The 27,587-nt window shown below is 47.8% G+C and overlaps 2 protein-coding genes across 9 annotated transcripts in view; both read right to left on the bottom strand.

Moving 5' to 3' along the window:
- Positions 1-14,887, bottom strand: part of ACACB (acetyl-CoA carboxylase beta) — a 151,526-nt gene extending 136,639 nt beyond the window's left edge. For 3 of the 8 annotated variants that reach the window (XR_011994666.1, XM_072723031.1, XM_072723027.1), the window contains exons 1-2: positions 9,730-10,884; positions 8,946-9,037 (exon numbers count right to left, since the gene is read on the bottom strand). The gene's annotated coding sequence lies outside the window, so the exon portion shown is untranslated. Of the gene's footprint in view, positions 1-8,945; positions 9,038-9,729; positions 10,885-12,987; positions 13,125-14,689 lie in introns of those variants that run through there. The other 5 variants (XM_072723032.1, XM_072723028.1, XM_072723033.1 and 2 more) reach the window with 5 other exon arrangements.
- Positions 14,888-14,893: 6 nt separating this feature from the next.
- On the bottom strand, positions 14,894-25,936 carry UNG (uracil DNA glycosylase). Its single transcript, XM_025986646.2, has 6 exons — positions 25,491-25,936; positions 24,721-24,816; positions 22,297-22,394; positions 21,522-21,610; positions 19,580-19,758; positions 14,894-16,015 (listed from the first exon to the last, which is right to left on the bottom strand). Exons 1-6 carry the CDS (start codon positions 25,779-25,781, stop codon positions 15,875-15,877), a joined length of 894 nt encoding a protein of 297 aa, XP_025842431.2. The 5' UTR covers positions 25,782-25,936; the 3' UTR covers positions 14,894-15,874.
- Between the last annotated feature and the right edge of the window lie 1,651 nt (positions 25,937-27,587).

Here is a 27,587-nt window from a genome sequence, read left to right as displayed (position 1 = left end):
TATCCACATGTCTCTGCTTTGGGACCGAATCCCACATCTCAGCAGGTGTGCAGTACCTGAGGCCACCGATTTGGAGACACATTCCTGGCCACAGGAAGAACACATTTATGAAAAGCCTGTGAATTTCGGTTTTCCCTGGCCCACTGCAGGTGCTCAATTAACACCTAGTGAGCCAAACCCATCTTTTGATGGGGTTGATCTGCTGGCCCAGGCAAAACTGGCCCCAATGTTCCATCCAGGCCCCTGCCTTGGAGAAATGTCAGAGGTTCAGCTCCCTACCTCCAAGGGAAAACTTGTTCAGCTGTCTCAAAGGCTCAGCGGGCTCACTTGTCCCACCAGAGCCTCACCTGAGCCATCCTTGTGCCTAAGTTGATGGTCGGACATGACCTGGAACCCGGCCACCTTTGCAGATGGAACTCTATCCGTTCTCTATTCCTTCTGGACCAGGAATTTGCTTTCCTCTCCCATTCACTCATTCATCAGCTGATTATTTCCTGAGCACCTGCCAGGCATGGTGCCGGCTGCAGGAGGCATGGAGCAAACAGGGCAAGGACGGCCCCACCTGTGCAGGATTTACAATCTCACGGCACAGCTAGGAGTTGACAAAGGAGAAGCCCTTGCTGTGACACCAGAAAAACATGCCACAGGGGACCCACCTCCGTCTGCCAGGTCAGGGATGGCTTTCTCAATGTAGGATGTTTCTGCTTCACCAGGAAGGAGTGTGACTTAGCCAGGCAAGGGCAAGGAAGAGTGCTAGTGGCATATGGTGCAGGAGGCACAAAATGCTAGAAGCAGGAGCCAGGAATTTTGGCACTTTCAGGAACCACACAACCCCCACCCCACCCTACCCGCCGGCACTGAGAAAGGGGTAGAAAAAAAAAAAAAAAAGAAAGGGGTAGAGGAGGTGGAGCAGCAGACAGGGACATACGACTGCAGTTTCACAAAAGGCATAAGGGACTCACATCTCCTTGGAGCAATGGGAGAGCTACAGGGCAAGAGTGAACAGATGCTGCAGTCGGACAGCCTGGAAAATCAGCCTAACCCCCAACAAACCATGTGACTACAGGCAGAGCAGTTAACCCAAGCTCAGTCATTCCATCTGTAAAATGGGGATAGTAACAGTATAGACATTGGCACCCCGAGGGGGCAGGACAATGCACTCATGGGGGTAGATTGCTTAGCTGGGCATAAATGAAACATGCCCTCAGGAGCTGCTGTTGATTACTGTAGTTCTTCTCGTTAATTCTGCTGCTCAGGGTAGTACAGAGCAGCCACCGCCTTGGAGACCAAGGGGCTTTGCACAAGCCTTCTCCTTCATGTTGAGCTGAGACATGGCGGCTCCTCCTTCCACCAACTGCCCCTGGCTCCGCTGGCCGAGGGCCTCCCTCCAGCCTAGTCCTGAGGCAGAGCCACTGCCCCAACCAGCCTGAAAAGTGGTGATGTAACTAACTCCTCCCAACCTGAGTCAACTTGACCTTCTGGGGACCTGTGCTCTTCTTCCAGGCCACCCCAGCACTTCCTGCCAGCTTTGGCAATCTGATGGCCAATGCTGGGAGGAATCAGCAGAGTCCCATGGGTGATCTGCCACTCTAAAAAGGAGCAACCTCTCCTCTGTCCTCTCCCTTCCAGAACGAAAAGCAAAAATGGCTCTAGACACAGAATCGATGGCTCTAGACACAGAATCGGAGGGTCTGGGGATTCAAGCCTTGGCACCACCGGCAGCCAGGACACTCCACAGTGTCAGTTCCATATTTGAGTCTCTGGACCTCAGCTTCTCAGTTTTGAAGGATGCCAACCTCACAAGGTCTCTAGGAAAGGACCTGTGCCTGGACGAGCTTATAGGTTGTGTGGACAGAGGGCAGCACTAGCAGTCTCGAGGGCCATTTGCACCTGCTACAGGGCAATGTTGCAGAAACCTCTCAGGGTGGGGAGAGGGTCCAAAGCACGGCCCCACCCTGGAGACCCTCACTAGCAGGTCATGTTTTCTGCCAGAAACTAAGTCATTTCCGAGTTTGGAATTAAGACCTCAGTGGGCAACACAGCATATTGGTTGGAGTATGGTTTGGAGTATGGAGTGGCTAGCTCCAAGTTGTTTCTGCTCTTTACTTCCGGTGTGACCTTCAGCAAATTTCCTCACCTCTCTGAACCTTGGTTTTCTCATGTATTCAGTGGGGATGACAAGAATGGCTTCCTCAGAGTTTTTGGTGAAGTTTACATGAATTAATATAAACAATGCAAATGAAGAGTGTTCTAGGGGTGCCTGGGTGGCTTAGTCAGTGAAGCATCTGCCTTTGGCTCAGGTCATGATCCCAGGGTCCTAGGATTAAGCCCCACATGGGGCTCTCTGCTCAGTGGGGAACCTGCTTTCTCCCTCTCCCTGCCACTCCCCCTGCTTGTGCTCTCTCTCTTGTTCAAATAAATAAAATCTTAAAAAAAGAAGTCTTCTGGGGAACCCTGGGTGGCTCAGCGGTTTGGTGCCTGCCTTCGGTCTGGGGCGTGATCCTGGAGTCCTGGGATCAAGTCCCACATTGGGCTCCCTGTATGGAGCCTGCTTCTCCCTCTGCCTGTGTCTCTGCTTCTCTGTGTGTCTCTCATGAATAAATAAATAAAATCTTAAAAAAAAAAAAAGTCTTCTAATATTTGTCATACTTTCCATGACACACAAGCATCACGCTAAGTGCTTTATCTAAGATCAAGGTCAAGCCACTGTTATCACTTATTTGAGCCACGGTATAAGCCTCTTGACCCAGCTCCCTGACCCCAGTCTATGAAGCACAGAGAAGCCAGGAGTAACCTGTAAAATATTCCTTGTCCCAGGGTTACAATTTCTAAGCATGTTTCCCACTAGAAGGAACCAGGACTGCTTGGGAAAATGGCTCATTCAGGGCTGGGGCAGAAATGTACACCTTGAGCTGCCATTTTTTGTCCTGTCTAAAAGCAAAGACCCTGAAGGGGCTTGCCCTGCCAAACCGATGCCTGGGCCCGTGAAAAGATGATTGTTGCAGTGGACTGAAATACATCCAAGCAGTCTCATAAATCATGCGGTCATCATGTTCCTCAAAACAAAAACAACCTCACCAATACCTCAGGAGCTTGCAATGGCACCACTCATGACTCTGAAAACTGACTTACCAAAAAAAAAGAAAAAAAAAAAAAATGCCCCACGTTTCAGGGTTGCCAGATGGTTGTTATAGAATGAGAGAGTTGTGTTATAGAATGATAGCTAATAAGTGAACGAGGATGGAGAGAAGTAGGAAACCACATTTGCAACCAGTAAGGAAATTATATTGACCTAGGTAGGCTCTGATTGTCCATGGTTTATAAACTATCTAGTGAAAGGCTGCTGGAGACTTTCCAATGGAGATCATTGGTTCTCACGCTCACTGATGAGTTCACATCACCAGAAGTGGGATAACCTGGCGTTATGATCCTCTCGATGTGACACAGTAGACATCATCCAGCAAGATGGCAGCACCTTTGAAGTATTCTTGTGAAGGACTTGGACCTCAATTAAGTCAAGCCTCTAAGACCTAAGTACTAATTTCTAGGGAGAGAGAAAGATGTTAAATGACACTTGAGACGTGCGTAATCAGCCACATCCAAAATGCTGCAAATTCCATGGGACAAATGACTGAGTTTCTTCAATAAGTAACTGGTATTTAATAAAGGCAGGGGTTGGCTATTACAGATGAAGAGAGACTTAATAGGACTTTTTTGTGGGTCCTGATTGGAAGAGAACAAGTGCTCAACATCTCAGATGGTCAGAGGGCAGTGAGCATGAACTGGGTACTTAGTTAAGGAAATACTACTATTGTGTTGGAAACAATTATGGCAATGGTTTTTTAAAAATCTATCTCTTTTCGATACTAAATACTAAAATACTAGATAAAATACTAGATGAATACTAAAGTATTTATCTAGCTCTGAGATTTGCATGAAACAATCTCCTAGACACCCCCCACTCCCACTCTTGACCCCAGAACTCTAGTTAATGCCAGGCTGCTGAAGTGCTCAAGGGGAAAGGTACTTACCTCTGCAATTGAAGTGAAATGTGAGGGGTGTATGGGTGCTTGCTATGCAATTCTTTCAACTTCATGATACATTTGAAATGTTTCACAGTAAAATGGAGAAAATACAGGGAAAAGGCTATATGGTGGATAGATAAAACTAGAAGTACAGAAAGGTGATAGTTATTGAAGAGAGTGATGAATACTCACTATTGGGACTATCAAAATAAAAACCTTTTGTACAGGAAAGGAAACAATAGTATGGGGTTCACCATACTATTCACTTGACCTCTGAATGTGTAAAAAAATTGGGGCACCTGGATAGCACAGCTGGTTAAGACTCTTGGTTTCAGCTCAGGTTGTGATCTTGAGGTCGTAGGATCAAGCCCAGTGTCAAGCCCCTGGTCAGGTTCTACACTCAGCGTGGAATCTGCTGGAGATTCTCTCTCCCTGCCCTTCCCACTTGTATGTCTTCTGTCTCTCTCTATATAAATAAATAATCTTAAAAAAAAAAAAAAGTTAACTTGTCTTCTATGCCAAAAAGTTAAGGCACCCTGTCTACTGATTAAAACCTGTATATTAGTACCAACAGTTAAGATTTATTAGTACTTCCTGTGTGCCAGGCTTTGTACTAGGCATACTGAGATCAGTATCATAAAAAGTCTTTTTTTTTTTTTTTAATTGAAGCATAATCTCAAGGGTTCAAGAATTAAACTTGCCCAAAGTCACTCTGGCAGTGAGCAGAATGGAATTTCACGTTCTCAGTGGCTTCTCATTGCACTCCTTTGTGGTCTGCGTGTCCCTGAGGATCTGGCCCCTGCCCAATCTCCAGCCACTGGTCCTCCTCTAGGCCCTCTGTGCATGTGGGCCCATATTTTGGAATGTTCTTTCCCTTCACTGCCCCCTGACATAGTTATCTCTTGCTCCTTTTTCTGTTTTTGCTCCAGTGTTCTCATCCCAGACCCGCCCTGACACCCATGGGTCTTATTCTTGATGACATGTCCCCTTTCTTCATGTCACCACATGCTGACCTGACATTATTGTCACCAATACACTTGCTCATCTTTGCTTGTGGAATGTAAGCTTCCTCGGGACAAGGACTGGCCCTGTACTGCCCCTGGCTCCACAGGGCAATGTCCAGCCCATCCTTCCCTTCTCCCTGGAGTGTCCTTCTGCCCCAATGAGTCTCCGGCATATGAATGTCAAGGTCAGGCAGTGGGCAACCACCTGGACAAGCAGCTGAGTCCTCACCACTACCCTGCTCCCTCCCTCTTCCTGTGACATAAAGAGCTGTCAGAGATACTGCACTGAATGCCAGGCCCCTGCTCTATGCCCTCATGGCTCCCTGTCCTCTCCCTCCCTGCACTCATCACAGACTGCAGTCATGTGTGAGGTCACTTTACATGCACAGCCATCTTCCCCACTAGAAAGTAAACTCCATGAGGGTAGAGGGGCCTAAAACCCAGGTCTTTTCAGATTTCTCAATGGTCCTCATACAGGCTCCCTGACCCCCTTCACCAGCAAGTGTTAAAAAAAAATTATTCTGGCCATACGGCACTTTTGTAAATCAAGCATAAACACAGCAGAAGGCATACAGCAATCTTTAAACAGATCAAAGAAATAGCCAAATGATAATAAAGGCTAATGTTTGTTAAGTACTTACTGTATACCACATCTTATGCCATGCACTTCATGTTTATTATTCCTTACATGTCCACAAAGACTCTAGGAAGTACGTGCTCTCATTTTGCAAATGAAGAGCTGAGGCAGGGGAGGGATCTGCTGCCCAAGGTTCCATTCTGAAGTCGCAGAGCTCGGGGGTCTGTATGTGTCTGCTTTGTGCTTCCCCTACACTCACCACCACCTCACTCCAAGCCTGAACATTACTCCAATGGCCTGCTGGCAGATCTCCCTGTTCCAATCCATCCAGAACCTGGAAGGCTGGGCTCTGGCTCTGTACATACACACGCACACACACAGTGCCCTAGAGCCCTGTACAGAAACTCCCGCCTGTGACACTTATCCATGGAAGGATCTTGTCTCTGGGATTCTGAAGGAAAATTGAAGAAGGGACAAAATGAGACTATTCTTTGCTTCTCAGGAGGTGCCTCTGAGACACCAGCCCTGAAAGATGGTCCCCATTGCTGCCAAATCCCAAAGTCATATTTTGGAGAGTCCCACCACGGGTTAGTAAATTCAAGGCTCTGCGAAGTCCTGCCAGAAAGGGTCTGGGCTACCTATCGGCAGCCCAATGTTTCCTAAACTGTAACCAGAGCCCCTTCTACACTTTACATAGGTTATTCCTTCAAACTGCAGGGCCCCTAAGTCCCACCTTGTTGGGAATGTGGGAATAAGAGATCACAGCCTTCCTCATAACAAAGTGTGGAAGGAAGATCTGCTAAGAGGGGTGTTTCCAACAACTAATAATTCTAGTTACTCCTGGAGCCTTAGATGTTTACTTCCAAATAGAAAGGAGAATATACATAGGGTTGTCCTTTCTTGTCACTCTTGCCCTTAATGTGATGTGATTTGATTTGATTTGAAAGGGTGGTGCTTTAAAGTCCAACAGGGGTGGCATAAATCCTAGGCTACCTGAAGAGTGAGGGCTGTATTCCAGAGTTCCAGCAGAGGTAAGGGTGCTGAGGTGTGCTAGGTGGCCCAGAGAAGTCCAGAAAGCAGGACTTCTTGATGTGGGGCTGACCTGGGTGGAGACTGTCATTTGTTTGGTGATTGACCTGAGCCAATCATGCAAATTCTACAAACCTTGGTTTCCTGGTTTGGGGAATGGAATAAATAACACCTCGTCCTATGATTGTCCTTGTGCGTAATTCAACACCAGCTGCGTGCCAACCACTTAGTAATCAGTATCTCAGGTTCCCTGTTGTGCCCAGGCCAAATTGCCCAGCACAATCTAAACAAACATGTTCTATCTTCCTGGAGAATCCTATTACTTTATGGTAGTAAGTTTACTGTTATTATAACAAAGAGATCTATTAGAATAGAATGTGAAATATGCATGAAGCTTTCAGATAAAATGCACAATTTCTGACCATGCTTCCAGGCAGGCTTCCCATGGTACAGATGCATAGTTCTTTAAAGATCCTGGAGTCAAAATTCAGAGGAAGCTTTAGAATAAAAAAGTTTCTACAGGGTAAGACTTTGAGGGAGTCTCTACTTGAAAAGATTAAAATATCTACTGCCCCCTGAAGAGCAAGATCAAGTATCTCCTGTAACACTCTAATTTACATCTCATATCTAAAGATAATAAAACAGAACTTACATAGCACCTGAGCAGAAGCAAGCAAACAAAAAACTTTCTTTGCATAAACTATTGGGACTATCAAAATAAAAACCTTTCGTACAGCAAACGAAAAAAAAAAAAAAAAAAAGGCAACTTACTGAATGGGAGAAAATATCCGCAAATGATGTATCTGATATGGGGTTAATATCCAAAATATGATAAAGAACTTATACAACTCAACACCAAAAAACAAAAAACAAAAACTGACTTAAAAAATGGACAGAGGGGGATCCCTGGGTGGCGCAGCGGTTTGGCGCCTGCCTTTGGCCCAGGGCGCGATCCTGCAGACCCAGGATCGAATCCCACATCAGGCTCCCGGTGCATGGAGCCTGCTTCTCCCTCTGCCTGTGTCTCTGCCTCTCTCTCTCTCTCTGTGACTATCATAAATAAATAAAAAAAAATTAAAAAAAAAAAAAAAAAAAAAGGACAGAGATCCTGAATAGACATTTTTCCAAAGAAGACACACAGATGGCCAACAGATAGGTGAAAAGATGTTCAACATAGTTTATCATCAGGGAAATACAAATAAAAACCACCATGAGGGGCACCTGGATGGCTCAGTTGGTTAAGCATCTGCCTTCAGCTCAGGTCACAATCCCAGGGTCCTGGGATCAAGCCCCGCATCAGGCTCCCTGCTGAGCAGGGAGCCTGCTTCCACCTCTCCCTCCTGCTCTTGCTCTCTTGCTATCTCTGTCAAGTAAAGAAAAGAAAGAAAACCACAAGGAGATACCACCTTACACCTGTCAGAATGACTAAAAATCAAAGACAAGAAGTAACAGGTGTGTTGGTGAGGATGTAGAGAAAACGGAACCCTTGTGCACTGTCAGTGGGAATGCAAACTGGTGCAGCCACTGTGGAAAACAGGATGAAGTTTCCTCAAAAAATTAAAAATGGAATTACCGTATGATTCAGTAATTGCACCACTAAATATTTACCCAAAGAAAATGAAAACACTAATTTGAAAAGATACATGCATCCCTATGTTTACTGCAGCATTGGTTTTTTGTTTTGTTTTTAAGATTTTATTTATCCATGAGTGACACAGAGAGAGAGAAAGAGAGAGAGGTAGAGACATAGAGAGAGAAGCAGGCTTCATGCAGGGAACCGAGTATGTGGGACTCGATCCAGGGACTCCAGGATCACATCGTGGGCGGAAGGCAGGCGTTCAACCGCTGAGCCACCCAGGCATCCCTGTTTGTTTGTTTTTTAAAGATTTTATTTATTCATGAGGAGCAGAGAGAATCAGGCTCCCTGTGGGGAGCCAGAAGCAGGACTTGATCCCAGGACCTCAGGATCATGCCCTGAGCCAAAGGCAGCCACTCAAAACTGAGCCACCCAGGCAACCCTGCAGCATTGTTTACAGCAACTAAGATAAGGAAGCAGCCCAAGTGTCCATCAATAGATAAATGGAAAACGAAGATGTGGTGTGTGAGTATATGTGTATATATACACATTTGTGAGTACTGCATAGCATACAGAGAAGTTGAACCACTTCTGGTGTATACCTGAAACAAATATAGCATTGCATGTCAACTGTAGTCAAATTTTAAAAAATGTTTTAAAAATCTCCTTTGCAGAGGCATAACACTCTTTCCTAGAGCTGCTCAAATAAATTTATGAACTGAGGATGTTTGTACCTCCAATCACATGACTGAAGATCAGCTGAGTCTTTCCATTTAAAACTTGAAGTCACTGAAGAAATCGTATCTTCTAGATATCTCCCATGATACTATTAGAAGAAGAAAAAAAAAACAATTCATAAAACAATGTCTCTATCTTGCAGTTGTTAAATGAAAAGACTGGCTTTCCAGGAGTTCCTCTATCAGCCCTCAGCCCTGGACCCTTAACTCAACCTATATGGAAGCCCACTGATGTCAATCCCAAAGAAGCTCCACACCCAGCGCAGAGCCTGACTCAGGGCTCCATCTCACCACCCTGAGGATCCTGACCTGAGCCAAAATCAAGAGTGGATGCTTAACCAACTGAGCCACCCAGGCACCCCTAGGGTCTGCTTAAAAAAAAAAAAAAAAGAGTAATAGTTTGAGAGATTGAACATCTATAAGAAACAGAATAGTCTTCCTTAAGACAGAAGGGAAAAAAATCAGTTGCCTTTTCAATTAACCTAAAACCTCAACCAACTTTTGGGTTTGTTTAATCAATGGAAGAGTTTGCAGATTCCCAGCAACACAACCATTTATAGAAGCAAAGACAGGCCCTTCTCCTTCATCTATGCTGTATTTCCAGCCCTCAGAACAGCTCCCTGCAAACCTAATAGGAATTCTTGTTAACCTGGAAAGCCCACATACATAGATCTGCAAAGGGGCTGCTCTTCCCATGCAGAACCCCACCCCCCCCAGACCCCAGCCACATGGATGCCAGCTTGATAGTCAGTGACCCCAGGGGAGGGTAAAGCTCACTTACCACCTGTCCCTCCACCTTTCCTTTGCCTGTGTCCTCTCGATTGTGTGTTCAGGGTTGCATTTTCCGGGTTCCTTGTTTGTTGAGGGCCTGAATCTAAGCTGGCTAGCTGCTCACTGCCGTGACTGTAAACGTCATTTTTAGATTAACTGGCCCCTGCGGTTTAAAAATATCCCTGGAGCACTTAACCTTCAAGGCACTGGAGCAGTACTGGCCCAGGCGAAGTGGAACAAGATCTCGCACCAAACCACTCGCATGGCCCTGCCACCCCTGGAGGGCTCTGCTTGCCACCTTTCAATCCCAGACTTTGCTTTATTTCACAATTCTTAGAAACCTAAGCCATGGGGCATCTAAAGTCCAAGTTGTCCTAAGTGGTAATGACAAAGTCATTCTGGCCCTCCTAGGACATGCAGAAAATGAATTGCACGCAGGTTGTTGAGTGTTTGAGATATGGCTTCTGGAGCAAGCCCACAGTGAAAGCTCCAAGGGGTTCATTCACGCAATTGTTATCAAAGGATCACCTGGCTTCTCCCTCCCAAGGAAAGATTTGGTAAAACTTTCTCAACGAAAATGCCTCTCAATAAAATGTTTCATAGTTCTTGTGGCTTGGAGAAAAAAATCCACCCTCAAATAGTTCCACTTCCATTCTGGGTCGCCCAGTTCTTGCTAGAGCCCAGCAGGGAAGGCAGAAACCCAGTGCACGCTGTCCTTACAGATTGTTCTGTGACGTGGGGAGGGCTGGAGGCATGTAGGACAAAGGTCACCTCTAGGTCCAAACCAGAGCAGTTAAAGCTGAGGTCACACAAAAGGGGGCAGTGCTCCGACGGAGGGTTAAGGGGGAATAGCAGCTTGGTGGCCCCAATTTCAGTAAACCAGGTTGCACCTCACCAAACAGCAAGTGGAAAAACCTGCAAGGGCCCCAACCTATGCAAAGGGGTTAGAATAGTGGCGGGGACAGGTGCAGCCAGAGCAACTTGCTTTGCCATCTGGTTTTCCAGAAAGGAAAAGTCAACAAATTGGACTTGCAATTTCTCCACTGGACTTGTAAGCAGGAAGCGTACTCTGTGCCTGCTCCTGAAACCCTGATACTGTCACCTGCACCCCGGGACAGCACCACATAGGCTCTACAGGCGTGGAGGATGAAGTCATCCGTTCAGTAGGAGTGGAGGCCCTGGTGCGCAGCCTGCACACCTTCCATCCCCCCTGATTGGCAGCCCTGATGACGGGGCTTTGGTTACTCAACCAAACAAAGTCGCTCAAAGAATAGCTTGTGCAATCCCCTGAGTGAGGCCCATTTCTGACTACAAACATGTCCTGTTTTTTTTCCGGGAGAATAATCTATGCCTCAAGGAAATTCTGTACACTTCATTTGGAAAACCTTCCTATAACAACTTCAAAAAACGATGGGGGCAGAGTGTAAATAGTGACAAGACAGCTGGGCTTTGGAAACAGGCTCATGCAGATTCAAATCTTGTTACCTGTGGCTCTAGGCAAATGACTGGGTCCGTTTCCTCATCCAGCTATTTTGCCATGTGGTTGGGAGAAAGGAATAAAATGACATACACAGATATTCTGGCATAGGGGCTTGCTCGTAACAGGCAATTCATAATGTCTTCCTAACAAAACTCCTTACTTTCTGACAGGAGACTGCAAATGCTCCTGCTCCCCCTACACACACACACACACACACACACACACACACACACACACACGAACGGAAGAGACCACAAAACTCAAAACTCGTTCTGGTAGCTCAGCTATCCTCTGACACTCTTTACAACCATAGGTATTTTCTAGAAGCTGAAGAGCAGGCTTGAAACCCACTTAGTAAGTTCATAAACTTTTCCCACCAAATGCAAGAACATTCACAGAGAAATAGATTTCTTCAAATACATCTTAGATTCAGAAAGTCCTAAGTATCATTATCATCAAAAAAAAAAAAAAAATTAAGTGACCACATGGCGTAAGAAAAACAGGTTATCTGGAAAAAAGCTGAGGGATCCCTGGGTGGCTCAGCGGTTGGCTCAGCGGTCTGGCACCTGCATTTGGCCCAGGGCGCGGTCCTGGAATCCCGGGATCGAGTCCCATGTTGGGTTCCCAGCATGGAGCCTGCTTCTCCCTCTGCCTGTGTCTCTGCCTCTCTCTGCGTCTCTCATGAATTAAAAAAAAAAAAAAAAAAAAAAGCTGTGCGGGTCCTGCTATAAACTGGACACTTGATAAAAATATTGATGTCTCCTCATCCCCCACGGAGGACCAATTAAATCACAATTTCTGGGAGCAAGCCTGGCTTTGATAGTTTTTAATTTCTCCATGAGACAAGGAAACCAAAGGGACCCATGAAAGAAAAAGCTGGTTTCTCGCCCCCCCCCCCCTTCTTTTCCTGCTTCTATTTTGCTAGGATCTGACCCCCATCCTATCCATGCCTTAATGTCTGTATTCCTTGCAAGGGATAAGGAGTTAATGACACCTTCGGAGTCTTCCAGCACAAAAGAGAGCATCTCAGGAAGGACGGGGCAAAGCCATAGCATGCATATTCCAGATCACTGGTACTAGACAGCTTGATGCCAAGATCCCCTGGCTCCAGGGCATAAGTGCCTTGGGATGGACACCTGGACCTTATTCTTGCTCTCACCAGCACCTAGGTGCCTGGGAGGACGTGTGCATCAGACCATCATCAGTCAGTAAAAACCCCAGACCCCAGACAAAAATGAGACTCCAGCTTCTTTTCCTTCCCCAGTCTTTCAGATGCTCGCTCTGTATCTGCCATCTTCCATAAACCCTGCTCTCACTTCCTGCTGGCTGCTGTTTGACTTCCATCATACACGAAAGCCAAGGACTCTCGTGGCTGGTCTTGCAGTACCCTCTGGGTCCTTGGAACTGGCCTGCCTGCATCACCCAGGTGGGTACCTGTGATGAGGCTTAGGCTTACCAAGGGCTTACTGAAAGCCTCTGGTTCCCCCACGCCCACAAATGCCATCAGCTGAGAGGACCAGGAGACAGGATATACACAACTTGAGTAGCAAAGAATGCCAAGTACTGATCTCCTAGTCTGTCCCACTCACCAACATCTGCATTTCCAAACAGACTTCAAAAATTTAAAGATTCCAACCAAGATCATCAACAAGGTGATCTGAGGTTGGCAAAGCCAGATTCAAAGTGTTGGAAGGACTCAAAGTAGGAAGAGAGGCCACCTAAGTTCCAAACTTTTCTCAGCTTGAGTCAATAAGCCAGAACCCCCCAAAGTAGCCCAGAGCATCCTACCTGTTTTGCCTTGTAGGTCTCCAAAGACTGACAAGAATGAAAAGCCACTGCCACACACACACACATGCCTCAAAAAGTTTGCTTCTCCAGTCCAAAACTCTAAGACTTAATTCTAGGTGCAAACCAAAGCAGAAAGCGAATTTCAAAAGGGACAGAATGTATTATGTAATAGTGGGAGCATACTAATATGCTAAAGTCGAAAAGAAAAAAAAAAAACTTCCATTCTGACTTTGCCCTGCTGGACTCAGTTCAGATAGTGACTTTCGCACGATTATTTTATAACATAGGACATTTTGCAGTAACTGACTTCCTTGTTTTCCAAAAGCCTTCAGCAGATATTCTTCTTGCCTGAGAAGGGAGACAATCATTCTGGGCCAGGTTCTCACGTTTCCACAGTGAGCCACGCAGAACTCTCTAGTGGCAGGACACAACACGTGAGTACTGTCATCGTAGACATCTGAGTGGGAGCTCCTAAAACAGGGATCTGCCAGCCATGGCCTGTGCTGCCCATTTCCTTATGGCTCTTGAGCTAAGAGTGGTCTTTACATTTGTTAAGGGCTTGGGGCAGGGGGAATCAAGATTTCATGACATGCACAAATCACGTTCGATTCCAATTCTGGTGTCCCTAAGTTTTATTGGAAGACAGCCACAACTGCTCATATACATTTTGCACAGAGCTGCTGTCTCTACAAGGGAAAGTGGAGTGGTTCTGTGAGCAGGATAAATGTAGAGCCTAAAATATTTATCTACTTGGCCCTCTATAAAGTATTAGGACTCCTGACCTAAAAGGCCAAGATTGCCTTTCATTCATTTTTGCAAATCTAGTGTTGTCATCATAGCACATCTGAAAATGGGGGGGGGGGGGGGGGGGAATCCACAACTACATAGCTAAAACTTCATCAAAATGAGTTGTTTCTTAAAAACAAGTGTTTAATTTGCATCTTTTTTGGGGGAGGGGATCATAAGTCATTTAATGTACAGCTCTGTGTTGTTTTTCTCCCTTGGGTAAGAGAGTCCTCCCCAAAGTTCCCAGAGGGCAAATTGAGAATGCATCCTTGTCCTGCAGCTTCCTTCTGTGAAAGCCTGCTGGCTGATGGGGCAATGCGGTATTACACCCTCCTTCTCAAACCTTAGGAAAACTGAAGACCTGGATGGGAAGCAATGTTCTCCAGCAAAAGGTTCCCAAATCTTTGCCCCCAAAGAAATGAGGTGGAGCCTTTCCCATTGGATGCATTCTTTCTCCATCACTGAAATACCAGCACGTGTTAACCAGGCCCTCTGAGTACTTCTGGCTTCCTTTTTCATTACACACCAGTCAAGTCCAAGCTTTGGTCGTGATAGTCCACCCCCCACTACCAGCCAAGTGCTGGCAGGTCAGTGGGCAATCAGGGCGTCTTCCCCGTGCCCTGACCTTACACCTCCAGTCCAGAGTCCCAGGGTAGAGTCTGGAAACACTAGCACAGTGGGGGTAGGGAAGCTCCCCTTGCACGGTCCCAGGGCCTGGCCAGACACATAGCCATGAACCCATAGAAATGGCTCTTCCAGCCCCAGATGGCCCCTTCAGGGTCTCTGCGGTCCCTGGTCGCAGACAGCACCCCCACACCACAACAGCACTTGGGGAGCAGCTGGGGTGGGGTCAGCTCGCAGCCCCCAAGGCCACTGTCCTGCTTGCGCCCCTCCCAGGAACTGGCCCAGGGCTTACCCGGTCTCTGGAGGGGTGGGCGGCTCCATCTGAGGGGCAGGGCGGGAAGGAGGAAGGGCGGCACGGGGCAGCCCTTCCGGCCCACAATGACTGCCATGGCGACCGCCTGCTGTCTGGGGCCCAAGGACAGCCCAAGGGCATCTGCAGATGCCTGGGCTGCAGGGCACTGGGCAAGAAGGACACTGGGCACAAAGGGGCAGGGAGTGAAACTTCAACAATCTTTTATTCCCAAACTCACTGGGGGTTAACACTTTCCCTGGCTAACAGATCAACAGCATCTCTAAGAGGATCTAGGATGGAAGTGCAGACCTAACAAAGATTGTCTCCCCAACAAAGGATTACAAAATACATATATACATCTGCATAAGTATTCTTAAAACAGCAAAATTCACCAGTGTTGCAGGGGGAAAAAAAATCCCTCCGTGATTTCAGTCAATAAAACAAACAAAAAAACCCAACAAAAAACAAAACCAAAAACCCAGCATCTGGCAGTCTGTGCAGCCTTTAAAACCCCAACTTAGGACACATCTAGGAGAAAAGCATTTCTTTGCTTAAAAAAATAAAGTTTAAAAATTCCCCCTTCTCTTTCTTCCAGTTCAACTCCCACAGTTGTTCCAAAAGACACGCAGAGAACTATAAAAACAAGCCCCAGGTCACTCCCTTCTGCCGGTCTGTGAAGGCTCCCACGGAGGATTAGTCCTCAGGAATTGTCATCCCTAAAGTTCTGAGCACTGGCAAACGCCTCCTGCTTCCTCTAAGGAAGGGCCTGAGGGCCCAGGGAAGAACTGAGGGAACAGTGTTCTTGGCCAAGAACTGGGATCCCAGGTGGGGCAAAGCAGGGGAGGGGAGGCCTTCCTAGATAAACACACCCAGTCACCTTACAATCTAAAGTCTAACCTGCCAGGTAAAAACAAGTCACAGCTGACTGTACCAAAGAGGTGCTTCCATCCTGTCCCCTTTTCCCATACAGGTGACAGAACAAGCCTCAAGTATTTGACCTCTGCTCTCTCCCAGATACTGTGACATCAGGTTTTAGGCTGAAGCCATTTTGCAAAGACAGCCATATGGTCCCAGGGTAGAGCCATTGCGGCTTCTGTCTGGATAAAGCTGCCACTCCTGGCAAATATTTCGATAGCAGCTTCTAGAAACTGCCCTGGAGACAGCACCTCGCCCCCCAGTTCAGGGTCACAGATCCTTCCAGTTGATGGGCTCCTTGCCAGACTTCTCCAGCAGCTCATTGGTTTTAGAGAAATGTCTACACCCAAAGAACCCTCTGTAGACCGACAACGGGGAGGGGTGCGCAGTCTGCAGCACATGGTGACGTTTCTGAAAGACAAGGAGAGAAGGAATCACGAGTGGCACATTTGGCTCTGAAGCCACCATCTCTGCAACTGCCCAGTGCCCTGATCTTATGATCCAGCAGTCGTGTTGCTAAGGAATACAGTTGCTAAAGGGCCCCATGATGCGTACACCTCTACGAAAACACAGGTTTAAGGAGGCCCACGGCAGCATGGCTTATACCAGGTAAAACCTAATATAAATCCAGTGCTGGGACGCCTGGGTGGCTCAGCGGTTGAGCGTCTGCCTTTGGCTCAGGGCATGATCCCAAGGGTCCCAGGATCAAGTCCAATACTGGGCTTCCTGCATGGAGCCTGCTTCTCCCTCTGCCTGTGTCTCTCATGAATAAGTGGATGAAATCTTAAAAAAAATAATAAAAATAAAAATAAATAAATCCAGTGTTATGCCACTAGCTAAAAACATTTTCCTGAACTTCTTACAATGGACCACCACAAGGCTACTAGAAGAGTAAGGCTGAGCTACATATGCTACTAAGGGAAGACCTAAATATATCAACTAGAAGAAAAAGAAAATAGGTAATTGCATATTATTTTTTTTAATATCCAATATGCTATTTAGAGTAGTTCCATTAGGGAAAAGAAATAGTGGAAGGTATTTTACTTCCAGCTTTGCATTACTGTGTATCGGCCTGAATTGTCAAAAAAAACAACACTTTGATTTTTTGAATGTCGGCCATAATTTGTGGAGCAGGAAGACTGTGGACGTTTGTTTTCTTCTTTCTTCTCTTCTGTATTTAAATAAAAACCATCTCACAACTAATTGTTTTCACAACATCTCTCTGCCTTCATTTTTTTTTTTTTTTTAATTTTTATTTATTTATGATAGTCACAGAGAGAGAGAGAGGCAGAGACACAGGCAGAGGGAGAAGCAGGCTCCATGCACCGGAAGCCCGACGTGGGATTCGATCCCGGGTCTCCAGGATCGCGCCCTGGGCCAAAGGCAGGCGCCAAACCGCTGCGCCACCCAGGGATCCCATCTCTCTGCCTTCAAATAGCTAAGTCCAGGAAGGGGCCATAATGGAAGCCAGGCGGCCTGACGTGCTGAAGAGCCTGGAGTCCAGCTCCCAGAGGCCTGGGTTCCAGTTCTGCCTGTGCCGCCTCCTGCGGCTGCACTTCCTTCTGCTGCTGTGAAAGGGGCAGAAGAGAGCCTTACTTATGGAGACACTGTGCAGGAGTGAACAATGCCCGTGTGTGTTGTGAGAAGTAACAGGGGTCAAGTGCTTACTAGCATGCCACCTGCCATGCACCTGGGGTGGGGGTGGGGTTGCTGAAACTGTGAGCCATGCTGAGCTTTGAAGGAGGAGTTTAATTGGCCTCTGGAGAGGGGAGCCAGGATGTTCAGAGGCAGGCAGGGAAGTGGGATGTAGAGAAGAGAGGAGCTGTGGCTAAGAAGGCAGACCAGGACCCTGCTAGTGCTCCAGACCCCAGCCCACCTTCCCAAGGCAGGGCCTTAAGGGGGACCGCACTTCCAAGGTCAGGTGAGGGCCTGAATTGAGGCCAAGGCAGCCAGATGAGGAGTCTGAGGCTATGAATGCCTGACTGGGTATGGGGTAGATAGGGCAGACAGGTGGTGAGCAGAGGAAGGGAAAAAGAGGGGTGGGAGGGAGGAAGGTTGTCACAAATGCTATCTGATTTCTGAGTGGACAAATGCATGGTTGTACTTTCTATCCTGGGGGAGTCTACAGAAGCCAGATTGGCAAGGCTGGATGAGCAAAGGAGAACCTACCTTGGAAAACGTGGAATCAGGTGTGCTGAGGGGCCATGGATAAAGAAACAGCTGAATACAGACCTAATGCTCAGGAAAACTACCTGGCTTCTAATCACCAAGCTACTTTTACAACTGCTTCCTATCAAACCAAACCATTTTCAGTAATAAAAATCACACACACACACACACACACACACACACACACCCACACACGGAGTATCAATCTCCCAAAAGCACACAGAAGGGAATCACTTCTACGGACATCTTACCTAGATGATCAGATCTTAGCAGTTAGTTCATTCCCGCCAGATTTTCTACCATTCCCTTCCTCAAAACACCTGAAAACACCTTGTTCGTTCACACAGAAACTTTGTAGAGCGAGCAGCTGCCTCCCCTGATTCACACACTCTACTGCCGTTCACATAAAGATGTGGGGAGGACACGTCAGAAACCAAAAGCCGGTGCCTCCCTGAGCCTGGGAGACAACTAAACAGACAGGACTGGCTGGGAAACTTCTCACCGTGTACCCTGATATCCTATTTTATTTAATTATGTGAACCCCACTACCTTAAAAACAAACAAACAAACAAACAAACAAACAAGGGCAGCCCGGGTGGCTCAGCAGTTCAGCGCCGCCTTCAGCCCAGGGCGTGATCCTGGAGACCCGGGATCAAGTCCGGCATCAGGCTCCCTGCATGGAGCCTGCTTCTCCCTCTGCCTGGGTCTTGGCATCTCTCTCTCATGAATAAATAAATAAAATCTTTAAAAAAAAAAAAAACCCAAAACACTAAGATAAAAACCAATTCCATCCTAGAGAAAATGGAGAAGTGGACAATAAGGGTCAAGTGGACAGACTTGGGACTGGGTTGCAGGCATGGAACCTGGACATACTCCTGGCCCTGGGGTGGGCTACGCAGGCACACCCCCGGCAGGACCCTAGGTGAGCAATGTGAGCAGGCTGCTGCTCTGCACACTCCCATGCAGGTTCTTATCTCTGCCCCGCCACACGCTACAACTTAATTGATACTTTAATTGTTAAACAAGATTCTGTAGGAAAAGTGCTACCTGGGCATTCTCGACACACCAGCTACTTCCTGCCAACACACAAGCTACTGTCACCTCACTTAACTCCTTTACTTCGCTCACTGCAATGAATCCTGTGTCCTCCAGCAGCCCAGGCCAAGGCTCGACTTTGATGCCTGCCTCCCACCACCTCCCCCACTGTTCCTCCACCACGCTGTCCTCCATTCCAACCATCAACTCCACAGTCTGTCACAGCCTGGAGAGAAGTGACAGTGTCAACGGTGAGCAGCAGGACTGGGATATTTTCAGGAGGTAAGGGGACAGGATTTGCTGGCAGAGTAGGTTTAAGAGGAGAAGAGAAAGGAGCGCATTCAAGGATGGCTTCTGGTTTTTAATCTCAGCACCAGGCATGTGGGTCAACGGAGGAGCAGGGAAGGAGCATGTCAGGGGAGACAGAGGGAGGGTGGGTTGAGGAGGTAGGGTACTTGTCTTACTCATTACTTACTGCATCATTTGTTAAATGAATGATACCTGTATCGTTCTATGTATCTGGCAAGTATATGCCTATTGTATACTAACTCTCAGAAGTTGGCCCTTTGCTTTCCTCAAACACAACTAGTTAGTTGTTCCTATAATTTGTCTGAATTTTGCTTAATTTTCAATGGGAAACCTAACCCTAACTAAAAGCCTTTAGGGAAAATAAACATCACCTTGTGACATGGGTTTTCCAGGACCACAAAGCAGGGATTCCTAAGATTTTCTAAACAGGTTTGAAGTATTTAAAAAACAAAACAACCATACCCTATCGATGGCACTGCCTTTCTTCTGAGCATAAGAGCCCCAGAGCAAGAAGACAAGGCCACTGGAGTTCTGATTTAGCCAGGACACTACAGCATCAGTAAATTGTTCCCATCCTCTCTCCTTATGAGAATTAGCCTGATGTGCCCGGACGGTGAGGACAGCGTTGAGTAAGAGAACACCTATGGACACACCAAAGAAATAAAATGAGTCAAAGAGAGAGAGAGACATATACCAGTGAGTCCAGACACCCAACAACAGGGGCTATGCCCACGAAACCATTCCCATGCTCCCATGCCAGAATCCAGTATGCAGCCCTCTGAAATCAGCCTCCAAAGAGAGCATTACAACATGACTGGCAGGTGCCTCTAAGGCAAGATCAAAGAGCGTTTTATTTTTCCCTCTGCCGATCTCACCATCTTCAGAGTTTATAACATTGACTTCACCTCACATCTGTCATCAGTTGTTTAAAAAACACATTCCATGGGGTGCCTGTGTGGCCCAGTTGGTTAAGCATCCAACTCTTGATTTCGGCTCAGGTCATGATCTTGGTGTTTTAAGACAGAACCCTGCATTGGGATCCATGCTCAGTGGAGTTTCCTTGAGATTCTTGCTCTACCTCTCCCCATGTTCACACTTCTCTCTCTCAAAATAAATAAAATCTCAAAAAAATATATACATATATATATCCTAAATGACATTCAGTAACCCCAGAAGGTAACAAAAGGAGGCTGACACATTTCACTGAAACAAAACTCCAACTGTAAGAAACCAGATGGTAAACGTTCTTTCCTTATCCTGATTATAGTTTATTTGTTAAAAGAAAAAAAGACCTGTAAATAGGTATTAAATACAAAAAACCCACAACCCTAGGGACAACTAGGTGGCTCAGCAGTTTAGCACCTGCCTTTGGCCCAGGGCAGGATCGAGTCCCACATCGGGCTTCCTGCATGGAGCCTACTTCTCCCTCTGCCTGTGTCTCTGCCTCTGTGTGTCTCTCACGAACAAATAAAATCTTAAAAAAACAAAAAACAAAAAACCCAAAACCACAACCCTGCTTGAAATGGCAAAGGTGGGCAGCCCGGGTGGCTCAGTGGTTTAGCGCCACCTTCAGCCCAGGGCATGACCCTGGAGACCTGGGATCGAGTCCCACATCGGGCTCCCCGCGAGGAGCCTGCTTCTCCCTCTGCCTGTGTCTCTGCCTCTCTTTCTCTCTGTGTCTCTCATGAATGAATAAATAAATAAAATAAAATCTTAAAAAAAAAAATGAAGAAATCCTAAAAAAAGAAATGGCAAAGGTGAGGCCACTTCCTAAGTGGTCAAAGTTAGCAAATAAGTTTAAAATATTAATACCAATATTAACTGGTGCCTGGTCGGCTCGGCTCAGAGGGAATGTGATTCTTTTTTTTTTTTTTTTTTAAGATTTTATTTATTTATTCATGAGAGACGCACACACACACACAGAGAGAGAGAGAGAGAGAGAGAGAGAGAGAGAGAGAGAGAGGCAGAGACACAGGCAGAGGGAGAAGCAGGCTCCATGCAAGGAGCCTGATGTGGGACTCGATCCCGGGTCTCCAGGATCACACCCTGGGCTGCAGGTGGCACTAAACCACTGCACCACCGGGGCTGCCCGGGGATGTGCTTCTTGATCTGAGTCATGAGTTTGAGTCCCACGATGGGCACAAAGATTACTTAAAGATAATAAACTTATAAATAAATAATAACAAGGAACAAATTTTTCTCTCTTGATGTATGATTCAAATATGAAAGAACACATTGGCTGAAAGATGAAAAGGGGGATTAGTTTTTTTTGACACCTACAAGTACAGCCATTTTATGCAAGCGTTCAGGTTCTTCAAGTTCTCTTAGAAACATAAGCCAGCAGGACAGAAGAAAAAGGTGTGCTGAAATCCATCCAAAGCACATCTAACAGTGGTTGGCTCACCTTGCTTGGCCCACCCAGATAAATCTCCGTGACCAGGATGAACGAAACCATCAATGTCTGTAGACAGCTCTTTATAAATGTTTTCCAAACTGAAAGCAAGCCGGGAGAGAAAGAACAGGATCTTGAGCACAACTGAAAATTCAGTAGGCGAACAACACACAGGTGGATCACAGACTGTGCCAGCAGCCCATGGAGGGGAGAGAGGATAGAACCTTGAGGATTCACGAGGAAGCACCACCATCCCTTCGGACAGGTAACCTTGCCAAAGAATGTTCTTTGGTCTAGGCTTAGATTGAAGCGACAGCGCACTTTGGAAGATTTAAGTACATCAGCCTGGGAGTTGCTACATCTCAATTAATACTTATAATTTGATATTTTATGTATTCGTTATATTCGCATACATTATGTGTAAAACTCCCCAAAGCTGTGTATTTTAACCAGGGGTGATTTTGCTCCCTTTGGGATTTGGGGCAATGTCTAAAGACATTCTTTATTGCCATTTTACTAGTGTTCTCTAATTCGGCAGGGGTGAGGTGGGGGGCATGTTGCCAGCACCTAGTGGGTAGAGGCCAGGGGTGCTGCTCAACATCCTACAGTGCACACAACAAAACCTCTTTTGCACAAAGACCCAATCCCTGACGTCAATTGTATCAAGATAGAGAAAGCCTGGTCCAAAGGCTACTGAAGCTCCCCCAGGAGGCATACCTAGAATCTGCAAAGTACACATTTCAAAGTAATCACACTTGGACCCAAACCATCTGTCAAGCAATCCTACCTGGGTGGAGGTGGAACAGGTCTTTGAACACTAAAGCAGAGCCCATGGGCTTGGTTGGGTCCATGATATGGATCCTGTCCCAAGATGACAACCTTCACCTGTGAATATAGGTAGCAAGAAATTAAATACTGTCGCATGGGCAGTTTAAACGAACACCTAGCAGATAACCTCTACACAGAACCTCGATGATGAGAAAGGCAATTCCTCTTCCTCCTGACCCAAACTAAGAACCCCCAGAAGGGAGTATGTGACCTGGCACCATTACTTTCCACTATCAAATTATCCTTCATTCCATTTCCCTGCTACATGCCCCGCCCCTCCACTCCTTCTCTGACGCAGATGTGTGAAAACAATTCCATCTCCTTCATTTTTCAAATTACAAAAACATGCCCTTGGCACATGTACAACCATCCAGAAACGCACAAAGTGGCTCCTTATCTCCCACTTATCTCTATCCCCTGATTCAACCCTGTAAAGTTAGCTATGTAAATCAGGATGAGGATACTCATCACCCCACATTTTTCGGTTTCTCACATCATGCATTTTAGGTATCTTTCAATGCCCAAAGTACTCAGTCACTGACAGGGAGTTGGCTTGTTTCCTACTTTTTCCTTCACAAAAACATAATAGATATGTTATTATCTTTACGTCCTGTTTTTTTGGGGGGGAGAGGGAGGGAACAGATTCAGAATAACAGAGGTGCTGGTCCAAGGACATGTGTACTTAAAATTTTCACCATAGACCTGTACTAATTTGCTTTTCAGGGAGTTGAAGTTATTCAAGGTCTTTACCAGCAACATAATGAAGATACCAGTCCCCCCATATTCTCTGAGGGATGAAACAAGAAGACAATGAGGTCAAAGGGCCATGGGGAATGTGGCAACGTGCAATGAACAGTAATGAGATCAAGGTCACGGGCGGTGTTAAAATACAGCTAGTCCTTTTGATCAGTTGCCTGCCCACTTCTGCATTCTCCTGCTTCTGCCTATGGTGTTCCTTCTCCGAATCTTTTCCCGTGGCTAAAATACATTACTACATCCTTCAAAACCCAACCTTCAGACATCAGGAAACTTTAGTGGGTCTCCCTGTTCCTGCCACTGGTGTGTACACTGTCCTCAGCATTCTCCCCTCATGAAGCGGCCTGTCCCAGCAGTAAAGTTTTTTGAGTTCTGTTCCTGAATAAGGGCTGACTCTGAAGGAGCCACTTACCCTCCCCAACCTTCCATATCCTCCCTTGCAAAGAGAACTGGCTGGGCCATCTGATCCTCAGACCTTTCATGTTCTATTAGGACTCCTTGTTGACACTGGTCATTGGTATTCAAAAAAGGACCCACGACTCAAAACAAGGCACAAACTAGTACTGAATATAAAAGGACTTAGTTTCTTTAACTTTATAAAACCAAGGGCTAAATTCAAAGCTCTTGCTCTAAAGTGAAAAACTGTCAAGTCTGCTAAGTATTAGGTGTGGCAGCCTTATCCACATGGGTCATTCACCTATTTCACTTCTATTTAGTTTAATAGGCACAATATGGAATCACAGGATTCTTGACCTCGACTTATAAAATGCGGGAGAAGGAAAAGGATAAGAACAAGATATGAAATCTGCAGCATAAGCAGACACTAAACGTATTGGGCAAGAAAACCAGATCAGAAAAGAAATGGAGAACACACTTCACAAAGGAGGTGCTATAGATGATCTAGTTGGTTTTTCAAAACACAGGAAAAAGTATTATCATACTGTCCAACTCTGAAGTAGGAGAGCTGGGGGTGAAAGGGAAGCTGGAAAGTAGCACATGGTTTTCGTGTTCAGCTTCCCCAGTTCCTACAGTGTAAAGCCAGAAACAAGCTTCTGAGCAGGAAAGACTGAAGGGACCAGAGCAGCCAGCCAGGAGCTGTTGTATAGAATGAACCAGAGCAAAGGGATCTGTTAAAAGAAAAACAAAACCCTTTGTACCAGAAGTCAAGAGCTTGAAAGCATCAACTATAAAAGACAACATGGTCAGATAGTAAGACCACCAAGCTGCAAGTCAAAGTGGAGGGTGCACTCTAACAAGCTGCCAAAAACCTCAACGCTTCATGCCTGTTTCCTCACCATCACCACCAGAATAGGACAATAACATTAGCATGGGGTCAGTGTCAGGATTAAACACAAAACACTAGAGCATACAGACACAGGTCTGTGTACAAATTTTTTTCTGCTAGGTTGACAGCACATAGTCTAAGTTAGAAAAGTAACAGACCAAAATGTACCCAGCCAGACCCCACAATTTCAGTATTTTATTTATTATTCCATCATGGGCAGGCACTTACCTCCAGTGTCCTTAATTAACAAATACTAGCTGAGAAAAAAAAAAAAAAAAAATACTAGCTGACCCCGCCCCCCCAACCTCTTTTTGCCAAAACTCAGCAACAACCTGTACTTACATGTCTTATGTCACACATTTGGGTCCAGGTAAAGACTTGGTGTGGGGGTGGATACACAGTGTAATGTTTTCTTTCTTCCGCAACAAAGCCCATTAGCTAATGTAAAGACAAATTAAGATTTAAAACCAGATTCTCATCGGAAAGCATTAAGGATTCAACAAGGAAGTTTCCAACGTAAGCTAACTAAGGCATTATCTAGCTCTTTGCCCTGTTTTACACCCAAATTCTTGTGAAAAACAAAAACTGTGCTTGCAGATCACCAAAGATGTGCCTCCACTTCCATGCCCCTCCCCTTTGTTTCGACTGGCCTCGGGGCGTTGACTTCCTATTAGTACTAGGCCCCACCCTCTTTTTTGTAGAAGCTGAACCAGGTCTCTCACAGTCTGGTTGTGGTTTTTACCGTGCAGCTGTTTCCTGGAGAGCAGACCCACTGAAGGCTTTACGAAACTCCATACCACCACTTTTTTTTTTTTTTTTTTTAAAGATTTCAGGGATCCCTGGGTGGATCGGCGGTTTGGCGCCTGCCTTTGGCCCGGGGCGTGATCCTGGAGTCCCAGGATCGGGTCCCATGTCGGGCTCCCTGCATGGAGCCTGCTTCTCCCTCTGCCTGGGTCTCCGCCTCTCTCGCTGTCTCTCGTGAATAAATAAATAAAATCCTTAAAAATTTCACTTATTTATTCACGAGAGACAGAGAGAGCGAGAGAGGCGGAGACCCCGGCGGAGGGAGAAGCGGGCTCCCCGCGGGGACCCCGAGGCCCCGCCGAGCTTACCTTTATGAAGTACGGCTTCCCGAACTCTGCGCTGAGCGGCTTCTTCCAACTCTCACCAAAACCCACAGGCACGTTGCGGGCCGCGAGCCTAAGCAGGGCGGCGGCCTTGTTCCTCTGGATGCGGACCAGCTGCTCGGGGCTCAGCGGCGAGGAGGGCGGCGTGCCGGGGTCCTCTTGCCCGGCCCGGGCCTTCTTGGCGGGGCTGGCCTGCAAGTGGACCCCGCACAGGCGGGTCAGGAGCTGCGACCGGCCGCGCCCCCATCCCCACAGCGCCCGTCGGAGCACGCCCATGCGCGGGGCAGGCCGCCGCCCCCACTTCGGAGCTCGTTTCTAAAACGCGGCGGGGAGAGGGGCGGCGGGGAGCGAGGCCGGCGGCAGAGCCCGCGAGCAGGCAGGCCTGACCCCCGGGCGCCCCGCCCCGCCCCGCCCCGCCCGCCGCGTCCCCACGTGGTCTTTTCGCGGCAAAAAGAATCCCCCGGGAGTCCCGCCCCCTCCCCTCTCCGATTGGGCGGCGGGCCGAAAGGGGCGGAGCCCTCGCCTCCGACTGGCGCCGCGGGCCCCGAGGCCCATCTCCATTGGCTGGCCCCTCAGAATGGCCGCCGACGGGGAACTGCACGGGCTGTTTTGAACACGTGCAGTCGGCTCTGAACACCGGGACCCAGCTCGCGGGGTGGGCGGCGCGTCCCTGCAGCCCCTGGGCCGAGCGGGGCCCGCCGCCCTCCCCGCGTCCCCCGCCGCCGGCGCCCGGCCCCTGCCGCGCCTCACCGCTGCATCCCCGCTCTCCTCGGCGGCCGCCGCCACGCCGGTCCCCGGGTCGGCCGGCTCAGGGCTGCGGGCACGTCGCTTCCCGGCGGGGGTCGGGGAGAAGAAGGAGTAGAGTGTCTTCTGGCCGATCATCCCGGAGCCGAAGAGCGCGGACGCGCGCCGCCCGGGGACCCGCGGTGTGTGCCGGCGGCGGAGGTCCGAAATTGGCGCCAAACCGCCCGCGCATGCTCGGACCCGGGGCTGGGCGGGGGGCGGCGGGGGCTAGTGCGCATGTGTCGGAGGGGGACGAGGTGGGGCTTGGGAGCCTCGGGCGGTAGGCGGGGTCCTTGGGTGCGTGGGCCCCCGCGCTCCGGCTTCCCTGGGGTGTGTTCGGCCCTCGCCCCTCTCCCTGGGGGCAGGGGGTCGTAGGGGCAGTGCGGTTAGCATTAAGACAGTCGATTGTTTTGCTCTTAGGTGTCGGTCCAGGTCCAGCTTTCACAGTAAACTAGGGCCAGGTGGGGTCCTGCGTGCTGCCTAACCTCGAAGGTTTGGGGGAGACTTTAACCGAGGTCCCCAGGATTAAACTAAAACTGTGCATCCTCTACGAGGCACCGCCGTGTACTCCCCAGCCATTCTCAGCCCCGAGCTCCCTCCCTACATCCAGACCCTCCTGGGGGTCCTCTGGGTCCTAGCTGCAAAACAAATCCCAAATTCCACAGCAGCTCTTCAAGCCCGGGCAACAATCCCTGGCTGCCCTCCCCTTTCTTAGGACAGTGATCTTTTCGAGATGTAAATTAATCGTGGTCATCCCCGGGTTAGCCAAATTTGTTTTAGAATAAACCTCAGCTGCTTAGGCTGCTGGCAGAGCTGTTTCCCTCTAACCCAGCCCCTATTACCGTGAGGTGACTCAGTCTGGCTCTCAGCACTGGACATATCCAGCTTGTCCCTTGTGCGGCCTGTACACTCTTGCACACGGTGTCTCCCCACCTGGTAAGCGTTGGGTCTCACCTCCTTGGAAAGGCCTTCTCTTGACCCCACACGTCCTAGCAGGTGATCCTATGGCTTCTGTACTGTCTAAAATTAATGTGTATTTTCCTTGTTCATTTGCCTCCACCTCCAAAATTTAATCCTGATGAGGGCAGGGACTTCATCCTTATTACAGCACCTAGGGAGGGAAGCCCGGTGTGTCCGGGGAGAACCTCGTAACTCAGCATCGTTCGCCCTTAACAGCTTGGTGGAGTACATCTCAGTTTGGGTGCAAAGTGAAAGGTAACACTGTCCATGTGCCCCTGCAATCCCACTCCTAGGTATCCACCCAAGTGCAACTAAAATCTGCTTTCACACCAAAGTTTA

Source organism: Vulpes vulpes, chromosome 10, assembly GCF_048418805.1.
Source record: "Vulpes vulpes isolate BD-2025 chromosome 10, VulVul3, whole genome shotgun sequence".
NCBI lineage: Eukaryota > Metazoa > Chordata > Mammalia > Carnivora > Canidae > Vulpes > Vulpes vulpes.
The sequence above is the reverse complement of the archived record's forward strand: the minus strand, read 5'-3'. Positions and strand labels throughout refer to the sequence as shown.